The sequence below is a fragment of the Hyperoodon ampullatus genome (assembly GCF_949752795.1).
Source record: "Hyperoodon ampullatus genome assembly, chromosome: 15".
NCBI lineage: Eukaryota > Metazoa > Chordata > Mammalia > Artiodactyla > Ziphiidae > Hyperoodon > Hyperoodon ampullatus.
In genome coordinates, this window is record NC_136928.1 from 66,469,688 (window position 1) to 66,484,686 (window position 14,999).

General features: G+C 50.0%; 1 protein-coding gene across 2 annotated transcripts in view; it reads right to left on the reverse strand.

Annotated features, from left to right (window-relative positions):
- Nucleotides 1-14,999, reverse strand: part of PLB1 (phospholipase B1) — a gene marked incomplete at its 5' end in the record, with an annotated part of 124,874 nt that overhangs the window by 48,924 nt on the left and 60,951 nt on the right. For both annotated transcript variants that reach the window (XM_079721284.1, XM_079721283.1), the window contains 8 exons: nt 1,670-1,751; nt 3,750-3,850; nt 4,205-4,270; nt 5,500-5,580; nt 5,925-5,976; nt 9,182-9,290; nt 12,340-12,383; nt 13,910-13,983. In XM_079721284.1, the coding sequence (XP_079577410.1) occupies nt 1,670-1,751; nt 3,750-3,850; nt 4,205-4,270; nt 5,500-5,580; nt 5,925-5,976; nt 9,182-9,290; nt 12,340-12,383; nt 13,910-13,983 (609 nt within the window). The remainder of the gene's footprint in view (nt 1-1,669; nt 1,752-3,749; nt 3,851-4,204; nt 4,271-5,499; nt 5,581-5,924; nt 5,977-9,181; nt 9,291-12,339; nt 12,384-13,909; nt 13,984-14,999) is intronic.

The window sequence follows — 14,999 nt, forward strand, 5'->3', positions numbered from 1 at the left end:
ACCTCTTGAGAAGTAAAGGAAATAGTGTGGAGAATGCCTAGCACATGGTGGTTATTGACAGCAATGATCATCTCCAAGGAGAAGGATGGAGTGAGAGCTTTAGCCGGAAGTAGAGAGTCAGAGGATTCAGAGAGAGGGCATGATGGCCTCATGTGGCTGAGCTGTAAGCTTGTCCAGGATGCTAGATCAGGGTCTCCGTGGTAACCAAGATCAGACCTGGGAACAACAGCTGGCCAATCTAGAGAGGTCAGTGAAGGCCATTTTTGTGAATAGTTCCCCTTCTCTTTAGCTGCCCAGCATCTGGACCCACTTCCTATATTTAAAAAAAAAACAAAACAAACAAACAACTCCACTGTATGAAGACCAGCCTGACTTGCACTGCAGAAGGTGAGACACCCAGATGCTGGTTTTCCCAATGCCCCTCACACATGCCCACGGGTCCCCCAGTAGATGCTCCCGCTTCAGGCTTTGGTTTGGAAGCTAGTGATAGAAAGATGGAGGGGCAGCACAGAATCCATTCTGCTGGGAGTGGCAGCTGCATCCAGTCCCTAGAAGAGCAGTGACAGTGGTGTCCATGGTGTCTCCACTGGACTAGTTCCTTGGCCTGATTTTTATTCTTATGGCTTGGCTCCTAGAATTCCAAGACTCGCAATTTCTCATGGCTTGGCCTCTGACCTTAGCTCTTCCAGGTATTCTGCTTAAGTCATACATCTGGATTAATAATAAATAATACATTAACTGGAATTGCATAAGCGCTTGTTGCTTGCACCCAAACCCCACCTGGAAAAGGTTTGCTTTCATGGCCATAACCTCGGCTGCCTTCCCTCTCCTGGTGAGGCATGGACTTCCTCACCTGAGACAGAGGCACCTGCTCACGGCAGAAGGAAGTGCAGCTGGGGAGTCACCCAGAGGGCTGGGGGATGGCCTCAGAGGACGATAAACAGAGGTTCATTCCCCTGAGCCCTGACACTGCTGGCAGATACGGCTGCCTTGAAAGAGGCTGCAGGGAAGGGTTCTGCTCCAAGGAGTCCATGGACTTGAAGGATGGATCCACCCTGGAAGCTGCCTGCAGCCCACTCCAGAAGAGCTGGAAGACTACCATTATTCTCTCGAGTGACTGCATGATTATTGGGGGAAAAACTCAAGAGAGTCAAGGGAGCCAGCTACTCTGGTCAAAGATTTGATGGAGAAAGGCCTAAAAGGAACAACCCACAGGATGTTGGGAGAGCATCTGCTGACTTTCTTTCTCCCTGTGCACCCCAATAACACCTGTTCCCCCCGGAGGGGAGGGCAGAGGGAAGGCATGTTCTCTCACTGAATCCTCCAGACTCTCTCGGGCGGCAAGAGTTCCCCCAACCCCGTCCCCAGGAGTCAGAATCTCACACTCTTTCTCCATGGACAATTGGAAATACTCATTTTCGTGTAAGGCCAGGAACTGAGATTTGGTGACGTGTGTTCAGTGACTCGGCTCCATAACTTGATTCAAATACATTGAACCTGCTGCCTTGTGGCGTGGGGCAGGGGGGAGTATTAAAATCTGCAAACTGGTCAGTGGTAACATCACACACAGTCGGGGTCAACATAATCTAAGTGTCTGTTCGTTTTCTAAGCAGAGTGATGAAACCACACAGCAGTTGCTGTGCAGTCTTGGAACCCTTTCCCGGCTTACCTGATACTTCTTATTCACTTCGATGAGGGAGGCAAGTTCTGCTGAGTTATCATCAAACTTCAAGACACAGGGACACAGATTCCTGCAGGCCAAACCAAAGAGATGCCCCATCCACCAGGACCCCTGGCTGAGTGCATGATGCAGAAGCGTTGGCTTGAGATTCAGAATATATTTAACTCGGAGGTACCAGAAACCTGTGCTAACAGGGCCCTAGCTGGCTAACCTGTCAACTGTACCAGATGGAAGTGAAGAAAACTTCCCAGGCCTGGATTTGCCCATGAAAATGGAGTAGTTACGTCTTCTGACATCTGCAGGAGTGACTTTTACGGAGCTGCGTTACCTTATGAATATCTGAGAACCGTGTGGTACAGGTGAGGCATGCCTTCTTTTAAATAATAGTGATAACAATAATAATAATGCTAACACATATTGAATGTTTACTGTGCCAAGAGCTTTATGGGTATTAACTTGGTTAATCCTCTTAGCAATTCTAGAAGATGTATTTTCATTATCCCCATTTTATAGATGAGAAAACTGAGGTTCAGCATGGTTAAGTAGTTTCTCGAGATCACATGGATGCTGAGTGTGGGAGCCAGGACCTGAACTCAAGTCTGCCTGGTTTGAACCTGAGCTCTTAATCCCTAGTTAAGCTGCTTCTGCCCAGTCCGTACCTCTGCCCTGACTAGCCAACTTGCAAATCTGGGCTTTTGGTCCAGGGGGAGGAGGTGATAATAGTGAGGATGGCTCAGTGTAGACTCAGTGCCACCAAGGAAAGCACAGCCACTGAGACAGGACAGCTGAGAGACAGGGAGTGCAGGGCACTGGAGAGGTGGCAGGACAAGGTGACCCTGAGTCTTCCTAACCCCACAGCCAGTGACTTGGCCATTCCAGGTTGGACTCTGAACCTTTAGCTTTAATTGTCTAAAGACCTTGCAGTGATGGGCAGCTAGAGACTTTGGGGTGAGCTGCTCTGAAATGGAATGAACAAGCTGAACCCCCCGTGGGGCCCAGTGACTGGTGAGAGTGGGAGCAGGGGATGAGTCAGCAGCCGAAAATAGCACGCCTGACACCAGCTGTGCTAACAGGCATGTGTCACCCTGCAGCCATCCTCCCGCTGTCCACAGCATCCTCAGGCCTTCCGCAGGGGACCTGTGCAGTCAAGGCCCTCAGGGGCGGTTTGGCATGGATCTCCAGGGAACAGCCAAGATACCATTTCACTTCCCAGAGCAAATCTGGCCCTTGTGAATTATTCATTCAGTCATTCAGCAAACAGCCACAGAGCCCCTACACCATGCTGGCAGTGACTCGGACACAGATTTCAGGGCTTGCGGGGAGAGGCACATGGGCCATTATCACGTGATGCGTTCAGGGCAGTGGTGGAGGCCTCTACAGAGCTGGGGAGGGGAGAAGGGGTTGGGGGGCACAGCCACTGTGATCTGGGCTAATGGTCCGGAGGAGACCTTGCAGGAAGGAATGGTTCACGCTTGGGGTAGGAGGACATCTTGTTCCTGAGGGTCACGTGTAACACGAGCAGGGAAGCCATCTTTGGCTCTGGAGGCTGGGGATGAAGCGGCCTCTCAGGGCCAGGGCTCTTGCTCTTGGGCGGGGGATAAGACTGTCCTCTAGACCATGCTGATCCTGACTTGACCACCCTCTCTTTTAGAAAGTGACAATAGCCCCACCTTTGTGAATGCCCAGCCTGGAGCACCCACGCTGAACAGAGGCCCCTTCTGTCCTGGAGCTGGGCCTCTGGGAGGGGGCGGGGCACACTTAGAAGGAGCCCTAGCAGTGGCCAGTGAGACTGGCCCACAGAGGCTTGTTCCATCCATCATGTTTTATTCTTCCCTCCCTGGAGGACCGAAGGGTGTCCCGAGCTGTCTGGCAATAGAAGCACGTTGGGTTGCAAACGCATGAACTCCAAGGGTACGGGAAGCCTGTCCTGGGGTGTCTCCTCCAGGCTAGACCATGGGGTCTTAGCACTCCTCACACTCCTGCCCTTGGTTTTTCTAACTAACCAGAGTCACTCTCTGCTGAGGGTCCCATGGCTTTTTCAGGAATAGGTGGAGAACTTCCAACTCACCGGAGGATCAGCTTCGGGCAGCTGACATTCTTCTCTTGGTACAGCTCCCTCAGGCTGATGATCTCCAGGATCTTTACCAGGTTCACAAACGCCCGAGGCACCTGAGCAAAGGCAACGTCCGTCCCCAAGAGGATCGAGGCCAGGCTGCTGCAGCCTCTAACCCAGGGCTGGGGCCGGTGTCTCCTGCTGGGTTTCGGGTCTGTGGCCTTTCCTCTGGCCCCGGCCACAGCCTTCACCCCTGCCCCCTCTCTCTCCCCTGTGCTCCCTGTTGACGCATATATATTCAGGCTGCTGGGGCCAGGACTGACAGCATGGTCTGTGCTGGTCTCCAAGGGAAGGGGACCTGGCAGGGAGGTCTCAGCAGGAAGCCAGAGCTGCCTCCAGGCTAAGACTGAGGCCCAAGGAGGAGGCCTGCGGCTGAGCTGCGCAGAGGCCGTGTGGCCTGGCCTTTGTACCTCGGCATGGAGGATATCCAGAGCCTTCCCGATGTTGTTCGTGAAGTTCTGCGGAGAATAGCGGACCTGCAGGAAGAGGAAACGTCTCTAACCCCATTCATCACCCCACCTCTCGGTAGACCAGGACCACTTCCTCTCCTGGGACCCCTCCTCCTGCATTTCAGCCAGAATGGGCAACACTGAAACACAGGCTATCTTTTGGGGCCTAGCCTCCACCCTCACCCCACGGTCCTCAGGCTTGAGGTGAAGGCTTGAGGTGAAGGCTGTGACCCTCAGGGAAACACTTTTTCTTCTGCATGGAGCTATGGAAATCTCTGGATCCACTTCATGTCAACAAGATGTACGGCCTTCGCCAAAGCACATCACACCTCTGGGCCCCCCTAAACTGGGGTGTTGGAGCAGGGGACCTCTAAGATCTCCTACAGCTTGAACATTGTTTGGTCCTAGGGGCTGATCACTTCTGATGGAACCTCAAATGCCTGGGAAGCCAAAGCTCAATCAAATCACTTAAGGAGATTATGAGAGGAGAAGAGGATCCTGCAAGCCCCATCCCCAAGCATAAATACATTTTAATGGTGATTTCCCGTGATCTCGATGCTTGTGGTTTTCAAACTTTTTTAAAAAGCACTGGAACCCTGTCTCTGAATGAAATTTAGCCAAGAGCCCTGCTCTACCAAATGGATCAAAGCCTCAAGGGAAGTGGGGGAGGGACCCATGGTCCCACCTCCCGCCCAGCCCCACCCTGGCAGCCAGCAGCCCCCAGGCCCCACTGTGGGCCCTTCGCATTGCAGCTTGAAACCCCCAGACCTTGGTGACTTTGATGCCAGGAAAACAGGCCTTGGGGGGTCTGGCGGGCAGGGTCACCCCTTGGGATAGGTGCTCCCAGGCCACAGCTAGACCCACCACTTTGCTCTGCTGGTCTCCTTTCTTCCTGACAAAGCTTCTCATGTTTCTGGCCCAGTTGGAAAGTCTCCTGCTCTCTGTAAACCTCTGACGCCACCCCTCCCTCCCCCACCCCCCTAAATCCCACGGCAGTCCTGACCCCAGACCTCTTTTCTATGTGCAGCTCTAGAAAAACACATCAGGATGGTGAGTTGTCTGTATCTCCCTGCCCTGGCGGTGTGAGTTCATCGCAAACAGAGCCTGTGTTTCAGTGTCTGCGTGGCCCCGGATACATTGCCCAGGCTGGATCCATGCCCGACTACCAGCCAAGTCCCAACCCAGCTGCACTGCTCCAGCGACCTGGGGTGGAAATCCTTCCCAGGGGAGTCTTGGGTGAGGGCCTGGAGACCTACCGGGTCATTGCAGACATTACAGAGGTCATTGCCTCCTATAAACAGGGTTATTATCTTCCAATCTTCCTGAAAATTTATATTCTGAAATGAATAGGAAACAAACAAGTAAAAGCCTTGCCCCAGAGTCAAGTCCAGGAAAATACAAAGTGCTGAATGCTGTAGGGATGGGTCCTCACACACAGGAGGGTTTAGTGGGGACATGAATAATTTCTGTTCTTTGGTTTCTGGGTCCTGAGGTCAGAGGTCACAGGTGCTAAATCATTTGTTGTTTTTTTAAAGGTGGCCTCTCTGGATTCCCATGTGGCCTTGTCCCCCCCACCCCCACCCCAGAGCTGACCCTCTCTGTCTCTATGATCCTCCCACCCACTCCCTCCTCTGGGCATCCTACCTCAAGTGGTCCCAGGAGCCACCTCCCCTAGACTTACCGTGTAATTCTTCATCAGATCCACCAGCCTCCTGGCCTGAACAGGTAAATCCCTGCAGGCACACACAGGAAGAAGTCATGTGACCAGCGGGGGCTGTGAAGCCAGGGTCGGGAGGGGACTTAGCAGAGAAATCGGGAATAAGATATGGAGCAGGAAAACTGGACTGAAGGCCATGCCCTGTCACACAGCTCCTTCCCCACGCGGTCTCTGCTGGGGGTGGGAGTCATGAGTGCGCCTTGGGAAGGGCAAAGCACCCTACATATGAGGGGGTGACTGTTAGCGGGGTTGTCTTCTGATTGGCGTATTTGATTTCATAGTTTTCTTTCTCTTCCAAGCCAGGCTCATTCAAGACAAACAGAGGGCTGCATATGAGTGTTTCATGTCACACATGGCTATTTCTGCAGGTGCCAAGACCTCGGCCGCAAGGGTGCCCTCACTTTCAACGTGACATGGTTGAGTCAGACACACCTGGGTGTGCCATTTAGTTGCCTCTTGCTAACTGTGGGAATGTGACTTAAATTCTCATCCAAAAGATAGGAGATAACCCCCCCTATCTTAACGGGTCTTAGTAGAGATGAGCAAAGCAGCCCCATGGGGTAAGAGCCACTCTCGGTGCCAGGAAGCATATGGGTTTGAATCCTGCTTCCACCCCTGACCCGCTGTGAGACCTCGGCAAAGTACTTAACATTGCAAACCCTCAGCTTCTTCCTTTGGAAGATGGGGATGGCAAGCATACCTTCTTCACAGAGATGTTGGGTGAATTAAATAAGGTGCCCGCAAAGAACTTAAAAGAGCACATGGTAAACATCCATATTAGGAACAATCCATTGAATTATTTCTACCATCATCACCACCACCATCATCACCATCACCATCAATAAAGTCCCTGGCACAGGACTTAGCAGGAAACATTAGTTGTCACCCTCTTCCTCTCTTAATTATTAGCCCAGCTGGCCTGCTCTTCGTCATAATAGGCTAGGTATCAGATCACCTGGGTGGAGACTTTGGGTAAACCACTTCACCTCTTTGAGCCTCAGTTTCCTCATCTAGTGCTCTGAAGTTAGCAGGGCTGCTGTTCTTTCTATGGACCAGAGTTTTGGATGATTACTTGGCCACTGTGAGCCTCAAGATCATCATTAAGAAAACATGGGCATCTGACCCTCTGCTCTGTCCATCTCACAGTTACAGTTCAGAGCACAAGAGATAACAAACATGAGGGTACTATGTAATTGCACACTGCGCTATACACATAAAGGGTCATTATTGGACCTGTGGTAAAGCCTGGGGGCACAAAGATGACAGACCACGTGGTCGAGATAATGCATTTGTTCAGGCCACTGCATCTCTCTGGGCTACAGTTTCTTCATCTGTAATGGTAATAGTAATAATAATCTGGAATAATAATCCCCAACTCTTCCCTACAACACAGGACATGCTTGGACAAATAAATGACTCACACGAACGAGCCCCAAGGCCTTGGGGAAATCAGGGGAGAAATCCAGGGCCATATGAATCACACTCCATTTTTCATTACATTTATGCTTTCAGCTAAGCTTTCATTCTTGGATGCCTTCCTGACCTAATCATGCTTAGAACTGCCTCTCCTCTTACACCACCAGCTGAAATATGCTTGGAGAAAAGCAAGATGAAGGTAATATTAACGTGAGCCTAAACTTTTAAGCAGTAAATCGGTAGCCTTTCACCCCCTTCCCACCAAAAGGAAAATGAAGCCACCGAATTCGTTATAAAACCTATTAGGTTTTGTATGATCTCTGCTTCAGATAATCTGTCACCTTTCCTGTCCTGAATAAATAAGAGTTACTCTAGTTGGGGACTCGTAGATTCAGGATGGTGTTGAGAGCCGAGAGAATGATGTCACGGGATCTAGGAACCTAAACATAGGAATCCCTAGGAACTACATAGTAAAGTTCATGATTATTCTGGAAGAAATAGAGGACTAAGAAACAAAAAGGATCTTCCCATTTATTTTTCCTACATTGGATGTGGCCCTCACTGGTTCTCTGACTGGCAGCAAACCCAAAGAAGCACTCAGGGCTCTGGGATGGTGGGGAGAAATGGAGCTGTAGGACCCAGGAAAGCTGACCCCGTTCTCTGGAACCCTCCATCCAGTGCCCCTGGACCACGACTCAGTGGTCCTGTTGCTCGCTAACAGTTTACCCCAGTTTACCCCTGCTGCACTGTTGCTGGGACCACCATCCTGTCTGTGCTATTTACAGCTCACCAGAACTTTCACTTTCAACATGGCACTGAGGGCTTCCCTGGTGGTGCAGTGGTTAAGAATCCGCCTGCCAATGCAGGGGACACGGGTTCGAGCCCTCGTCCGGGAAGATCCCACATGCCGCGGAGCAACTAAGCCCATGCGCCACCACTACTGAGCCTGCGCTCTAGAGCCCGTGTGCCACAACTACTGAGCCCTTGTGCCACAACTACTGAAGCCTGCGGGCCTACAGCCCGTGCTCCACGACAAGAGAAGCCACCGCAATGAGAAGCCCGCGCAGCACCAACCAAGAGTAGCTCCCGCTCGCCGCAACTAGAGAAAGCCTAGTTGTGCCTAGTTGCGCACAGCGACGAAGACCCAACGCAGCCAATAAATAAATAGATGGATACAACATTAAAGAAATAAAAGATGTTTAAAAAAACACACCAAAAAACATGGCATTGAGCCTCCCAGCCAGCCCATGAGAGAGGTTCAACCCCATCTCTTAGAGGCTAAGGCTTAGAGAGGCCAGGGGAGAAACCAGGGCTCAGACTCAGACAACCCCCACTCCCGCCTGCCCCAGGACTGGTGCTCTTCCCGTGAACCAGGCTCCAAAGCATGGAGCCTGAAAAAGCCTCCTGAAAAGCAAGTCTGAGGAAGAGAGGGAGAAGGTGACACGAAAGACGGAGCATTAACAGAGTGGTGAGACTTGGGGGCTCAGTGAGTCCTCCTATGGCTGCTGTCTTACGTGAACATAAGGTTTATAGACGAGGCAAAGTAATTTGCTCAAAGCATGTACCTGGCATCAGAATCAACTGTGACTAGCTCCTGGGGGCGCGGTTGGTAGGTGAGCCAGCAGGCTTCCGCGTCCCACAGCACAGGACACCCCCAAGAGAGCCTGCCCAGTCCAGCCTTTGACCCTCAGATCCTCCCCCTGGACCAAACCCCGAGCCTTTAGCCATACACCCTGGTCTAGGCTAAGCCCCCGACCAGGTTCCCGGGGACCCGTATGGTTCACCCGCAAGGCTCCACTGCTCACTCAGCTCGGGCTCCTGCCACGGCCTGGTTTAGGAAGGCCCCAGGACTGTTTTCTCTTCCGGTGCCAACAGAGAAACCCTTCAGGGAAGGGTTGAATTCCCGGAGGATGTCTGAAAATATAAGGAAAAGATGTTCGTCGTCATTGCCCCAAGGCAATCTTCAGATTCCTTTGGTAAGTGCCAGGGGGTGCTGGCGACAAAGCAGAGCGCCCGCCCCACAGCCCTCACCCTTACTGTTCGCTTGGCCCCCAAAATAAAATGTCCAGCAGGCTGATGCCAAACCACATGTGCAGCACACAAGGGTGCTCAATGAATTAGTGTTGAATAAATGCCAGTCTGGTTCAGGGGCTGCTCTCAGGCACTTTGCTTTTTTTCTCTAAATATGTAATCGCTTTATTGAGATATAATTCACATAACATAGAATTCACGAATTTAAAGTATAATTCAATAGCTTTTAGTACATTCATACAGCTGTGCCACCATCACCCCTATAAACTTTAGAACATTTTCATCGCCCCCAGAAGAAACTCCGTAGCCACTAGCAGTCCCTCCCTATTTCTTCCAGCCCCATGGCAACCACTAATCTACCTTCTATCTCTATAGGTTTGCTTATTCTGGACATTCATATAAATGGAACCATACAACACAACATGTCCTTTGTGACTGGCTTCCTTCACTTAGCAAGTTATCAGTGTTCATCCATGTTTAGCATGTATCAGTACTTCATTCTTTTTTACTGGCAAATAATATTCCATTGTATGGATACAACTGTTCGAAGTATTCTCTCATAATCCTTTTTATTTCTATACTTATGTCTCCTCCTTCATTTCTGATTTTTAGGCTCTCTTCCCACCATCTACCTGGTCAGTCTAATTGCTTGCTGATTTTGTTCATCTTTTCAATCTCACACATTCTAATGCCTTTACCATGCTGGATCTACACTTTTCACTCTGCAATCCCCCCCAGCTTGGCTGAGAACTCCTGAGAGCAGGGTCTGTATACACCCCTGAGCCTCGCATGGGCTCAATAAATGTTTATGGACTGAATTAAGAATAACTCAAAGTTCAGAAAGGTTAGGAGAACTGTTAAAAGTCATATGTTATTAAGAATAGAATCCTAGGCTAGAGCCTGATCTGTCAGCTCATGTTAGAGGGTACTTTCCCCAGACCTACAATCTACTAAGATGGGGGAAAGGAACTGGCTAGGTATCAGTCAGGACTTTCAGGCATCATGCCGTCCAGCAGAGCACTGTCTCCAACCAAGCACTGCTACAGGGCCTACACAACACAGATGGATTGAACTCATTCCTTGTGGCTCTGGGGACATTGTACCGATGGATGGCAATTACTCTGAACTACTCAATAGAAGGAAGAGCTGCGAGATCACTAGAGCTATCTGAAAACGGAAGGGATTGTCCTAGACTCCCCATTACTGGAAGCATCCAGCATTGGCTAGCTAGGTACTTATCAGGAATGTCACAGAAGGCACTACTCATTGGACAGGACAAGAACTTGCTGGTGCATACAATTACCTCTGCCAGGAACATTCAATCCCCTTTTCTTATCTGATGAATTCCAGTTCTTAAAGCCCTCTTTCAAAAGGCAGGGTAACAGCCTTCTTATTTATTTTCCCCTAAACTTTGTACATGGCTATAATTATTGGTACACATGTCTGTCTTTAGGGAGACACGTCCCTAAAGAGACTTCAGTGATGTCATCAGGGCAGGGACCTCACCTCATTCTCCTGTTTCCCAAGCACCCAGCACAGGTGTATTTGCTGGATTACATTGAATAGGGAGTTGAACTGAGGTTCTGTTCTGACCCTGTGTTCTCATAAGTTTTCCAACACATTACCACGTGATTATTTCTCCATGGATTATCCCGTCCCTACAGTCAATCTGTCTTCACAACTCTAGTAAGGAAGTCTGAACAGGCAATGTTTCACTGCTGGGCTAAGCGTGTCGGGCGTCCACCCAGATGATGCTGTCTTAATATTTTATAAATCATTTTAGTGAAAGATCTTGAGTCAGATGATTTCCAATCATGTTATCAACCACAATAGTGTGGGAATCAGAGAGCCCAGCAAGTTGTTATGTATGCTGGCCCAGCTCATAGCCCAATTACATTCACAAAAGCAACCCAAATCATCTCCTAGAGATGGCGGAGCTTATTTATAGCTCTTGTGTGTGGACCTAGAAATAAGGAAGATGGGAAGTACTTGTGCCACAGAACTGTACCTACTTAAAATCAACAGGATTTGCAAATAGCAAGAACAGATAACACACGTGAAGTCCAACCAGTTCTGCCCATGTGGCGATCAAACCCCCTTTATCATCGAAGTCTTGGTGACTTAAAGCTCAAATAATTTTTTAGCTGCTAAAGATATATTACAGAGGGATAATTACGAGAAAAGTAAATGAGAATGGGACCGATTAAATTCCTCTCAGGCAAAATCGTTAGCCAGAAGATTTTAAGGGAAAATAATTCAATTGTAACATTTTTTGTACGCGTACTTTAAGAACAAGCACTGTGCCTGCACTAAGGAGAATAAGAAGATGAATAAGACCATTCAAAGAATGTAGTCAGGCTTAAAAAAAATCATTCCGAATAGGTTGTTGATGAAGTAATTTAAAGAAAAGGTTGCACCCCAAATATGGCTGTGTTTGCACAGCCCGAACAAGGTAATTTCATCATCACTGCTGCAATAGCAGCGTTTCCTAAACCAACACCAGGAACTCAACGTCTTTGTATGCAGTGGTGCCTAATACAGCCCAAGCCTAGATCAACGCCTCCCAGAAAGGTGCTCTGCTCTGGATGACAGGCAAAACAAACATGGGTTTCCTTTATTTCCTTCTTCAATCATTTCTTAATAATAACTTGCACTAAGAGTTGGCCTGAGCGTTCTTTCCCTCTTACTCTCTTCCTTCCTCGGACAAATACAATTTCTCTTAAAAAAAAAAAAAAAAAAAAAAAAAAAGGCTTTAATCTCTCTCAAGCAACAGAGCAGGGCGACCGCCTCGGGGAAGCAGCGCCCCCTGCCGAACGCGGCTGTCTCCTGCCGCCCGGTTCCCTGCCAAGCCCGCGGCCGCCGCCAGGGGGAGCTGCAGAAACGCGCAGGGCTGCGGCGAGCCCGCCCCGGACCCCCGGGATTGCGTACTCACTGGGCAAGGTGGTGACGCTGCTGAGGTTCTGATCGCCGCCCGCACTGCGTCGTCGTGGGGACAAGAAAGAAAATGAAGGTTAAAACTGCCAGCGACGCTGAAACACCTCAGACACCACCAAGACAGAACTTGCTCCTTCTGAGAAACACCCTGGGGGCTTGGGGCTTGCCCTTTCCTCATTATTTTTGTATAAAAACTGAAAAACGAGAATACAGCAACTTCTCTCTCCTTTGCCCCACAAACCAGAACGTCCAAACAAAAAACTGGCTTAAACCGTCATGGCTGACTTTTGTTTTTTAACTTTGAGCTTTGACCTTGAGGCAGGGGAATTAAGTGGGCCTCTTCAGCCCCATCTTCCAAAGGGGAAATGGCCCTTCCTTGGATGCAGAGCCCAGCCCAGCGCCGACTAGCCACTGCAGCTGTGCATTATTATTATTATTAAAAAAAAAAAAAGTTTGCCTTCATGTTTCTCGTCCTGTTTGGCTTGGGGAAAACCTGGTTTTTAAAGGGTATCTTCTAGAGAGCAACCCATCTTTTAAGCCGCTTCTAAAATTCCAAGGAAATCAAAGTTGGATGGGTTTCTAGGCATGAAAATAAGCAGCATTCCAGAGTTGATTGGATTCCCTACTTTTCCATATCCCCTCATTCTCTGCCAAGTACGTCTGGGAACATTTCAAAGGTTCTCAAAACGTCTGGGGTTCAACTCTGTGTAGCATCGACAGGGAGGATGCCAGGGATTCAACGCTCAGGTTCAAGCTGGTGCCAGAGATGCTGGATTCCAGGTTGAGGGAACAGCAAACCTGCCCTCTCCCGCTTGGCATGAGCTGGGCTTTCATAGCAGAGGTGAAGCAGGAGCTCACCGCAGCCTGTGGCGGCCTGGGTTTGATTACAGGCAGAGCAGGAACAAGCCTGCACGAAATATACATGATGGGGGACGTGCTGGATTAGGGGTCAGGGGTCATCTACTCTACTTTTTGCTCTCTTACCATCTGACTGTGTGATCTTGGACAGGTTACTTGCCCTCTCTGAGCCGTGCTTCATCATCTGTAAAATGAAGGCCCTTTAATAATGATCCCAGCTACCATTTATACCTACCTTTGTGTCAGGCACTGTGATGGGCATTTAAATTCTCTGTAAGCCTTGCAACAATGCTAAGGCAGTATTATTGTCTCTGCATCAAAGATGAGACCAGCTCAGAGAGGTTGAATAACTTACCCAAGGTCACACAGAGCGGGCAGCTGGGGCTTCTACACAATCCGGGTTCTGAAGGCTGCTGCCTCCTGCTGAGGTGACTGCCCAGAGGGAGAAATGCAAGCCCAAACTTTTCCAACCCAAACGTCTGAGTAGTTTTTCCCCTAAACTCCTCCTGCTCAGGTCCTGTCTTGTTTTGGGGGAATGCCTGGTTTGGGGAAGCTGATAAATACCTTCCTTAAATTAAACCTAGAAATTTCTCATGGAAACGCATTAGGTTGACTCATCCTTCTGCTAGAGAACTTGTTTTCTACATGCTCAGGGGTCCTCCCCTGCCCTGCGACGGGGCGTCTCTGGGCGTTGCCACGCCTGCACTCACCTCCAGGACAGACCTCGATACTGAGTTAAGACATCCAGGACGTCCCCAGGCTTGGACCCGGCTCCATTACCTGCCTGAAAGGGAAACACAAGGGGGTGATTTCCTTGCCTGCTCGCCAGAGGGTCTGTGTTCTTGTCGTGGCCGGGCCGGAATGTCCGGCACTTTAGAATCTAGCGTCTTGATAGCACCAAGTCTTGACCTGCATCCTGCCTCATCAGAAACGAGTGCTAGTTCCCACTGGGAATTCTGGGGCCCTCCAAGGACGGCCTCACCCTAAGAAACCCTGCCCAGATCCTAGGCTGGCAGAAGCGCTCTGAAAATTATACTGCAGTGTACAGTTTTCCAGAGGACACATTTCAGGGCCCCATTTTCCTTATTTTTTAAAAGCTGTGAACTATATCAGAAAGGGAAGTATCCTGTAATCCTTTGATATGAATAGGTCTCACATATGTACAATTGGAAAAATTAAAATGAAACGCCACGTACCTACTCCTCAGCTAAAGAAAGAGCAGGGTCTTTTAAAACCACACCCTGACACACTCTGCAGGTGCATGTCCCTTGCCTAAAGCATGCTATTTCCCAGCAGAGCCATTCCAAAGGTCATGCCAAGGGCTAGCCTCCCAGGCAGCCTGTGGGGAAGGCTGGCCTCGGGGGGGAGGAGCCTTGCTGCCCGCCCAGGTAGTCCTGAACAGCTGGGCTGATTCTGTTTTTTGGGGTTTTTTGGCCACGCCACAGCTCCTGGGATCTTAGTTCCTGGACCAGGGATAGAACCTGGGCCACAGTGGTGAAAGCTCTGAGTCCTAACCACTGGACGGCCAGGGCATTTCCAGCTGTGTGGATTCTTGATGACTCCGTATCCCCCAAGAGCATCTTCAAAGAGACCAGGGGCGGGGGTGGGTTGGGGAGGCCATATCAGGCCACACCCAGCAGGAAGTGGTTGGGATGAGCCGTGCTGAGGATCAGCCTGCCTGTCCTTCCCAGAAGGTTAGGAGCCACAGGGCCTTCGGGGTGAAGAGTACCTGAGGGGTCATGGAGGAGATGGCTACAGGGCAGGCACAGAATTCTGGCCTCAGAGTCAGGACCTGGGAGT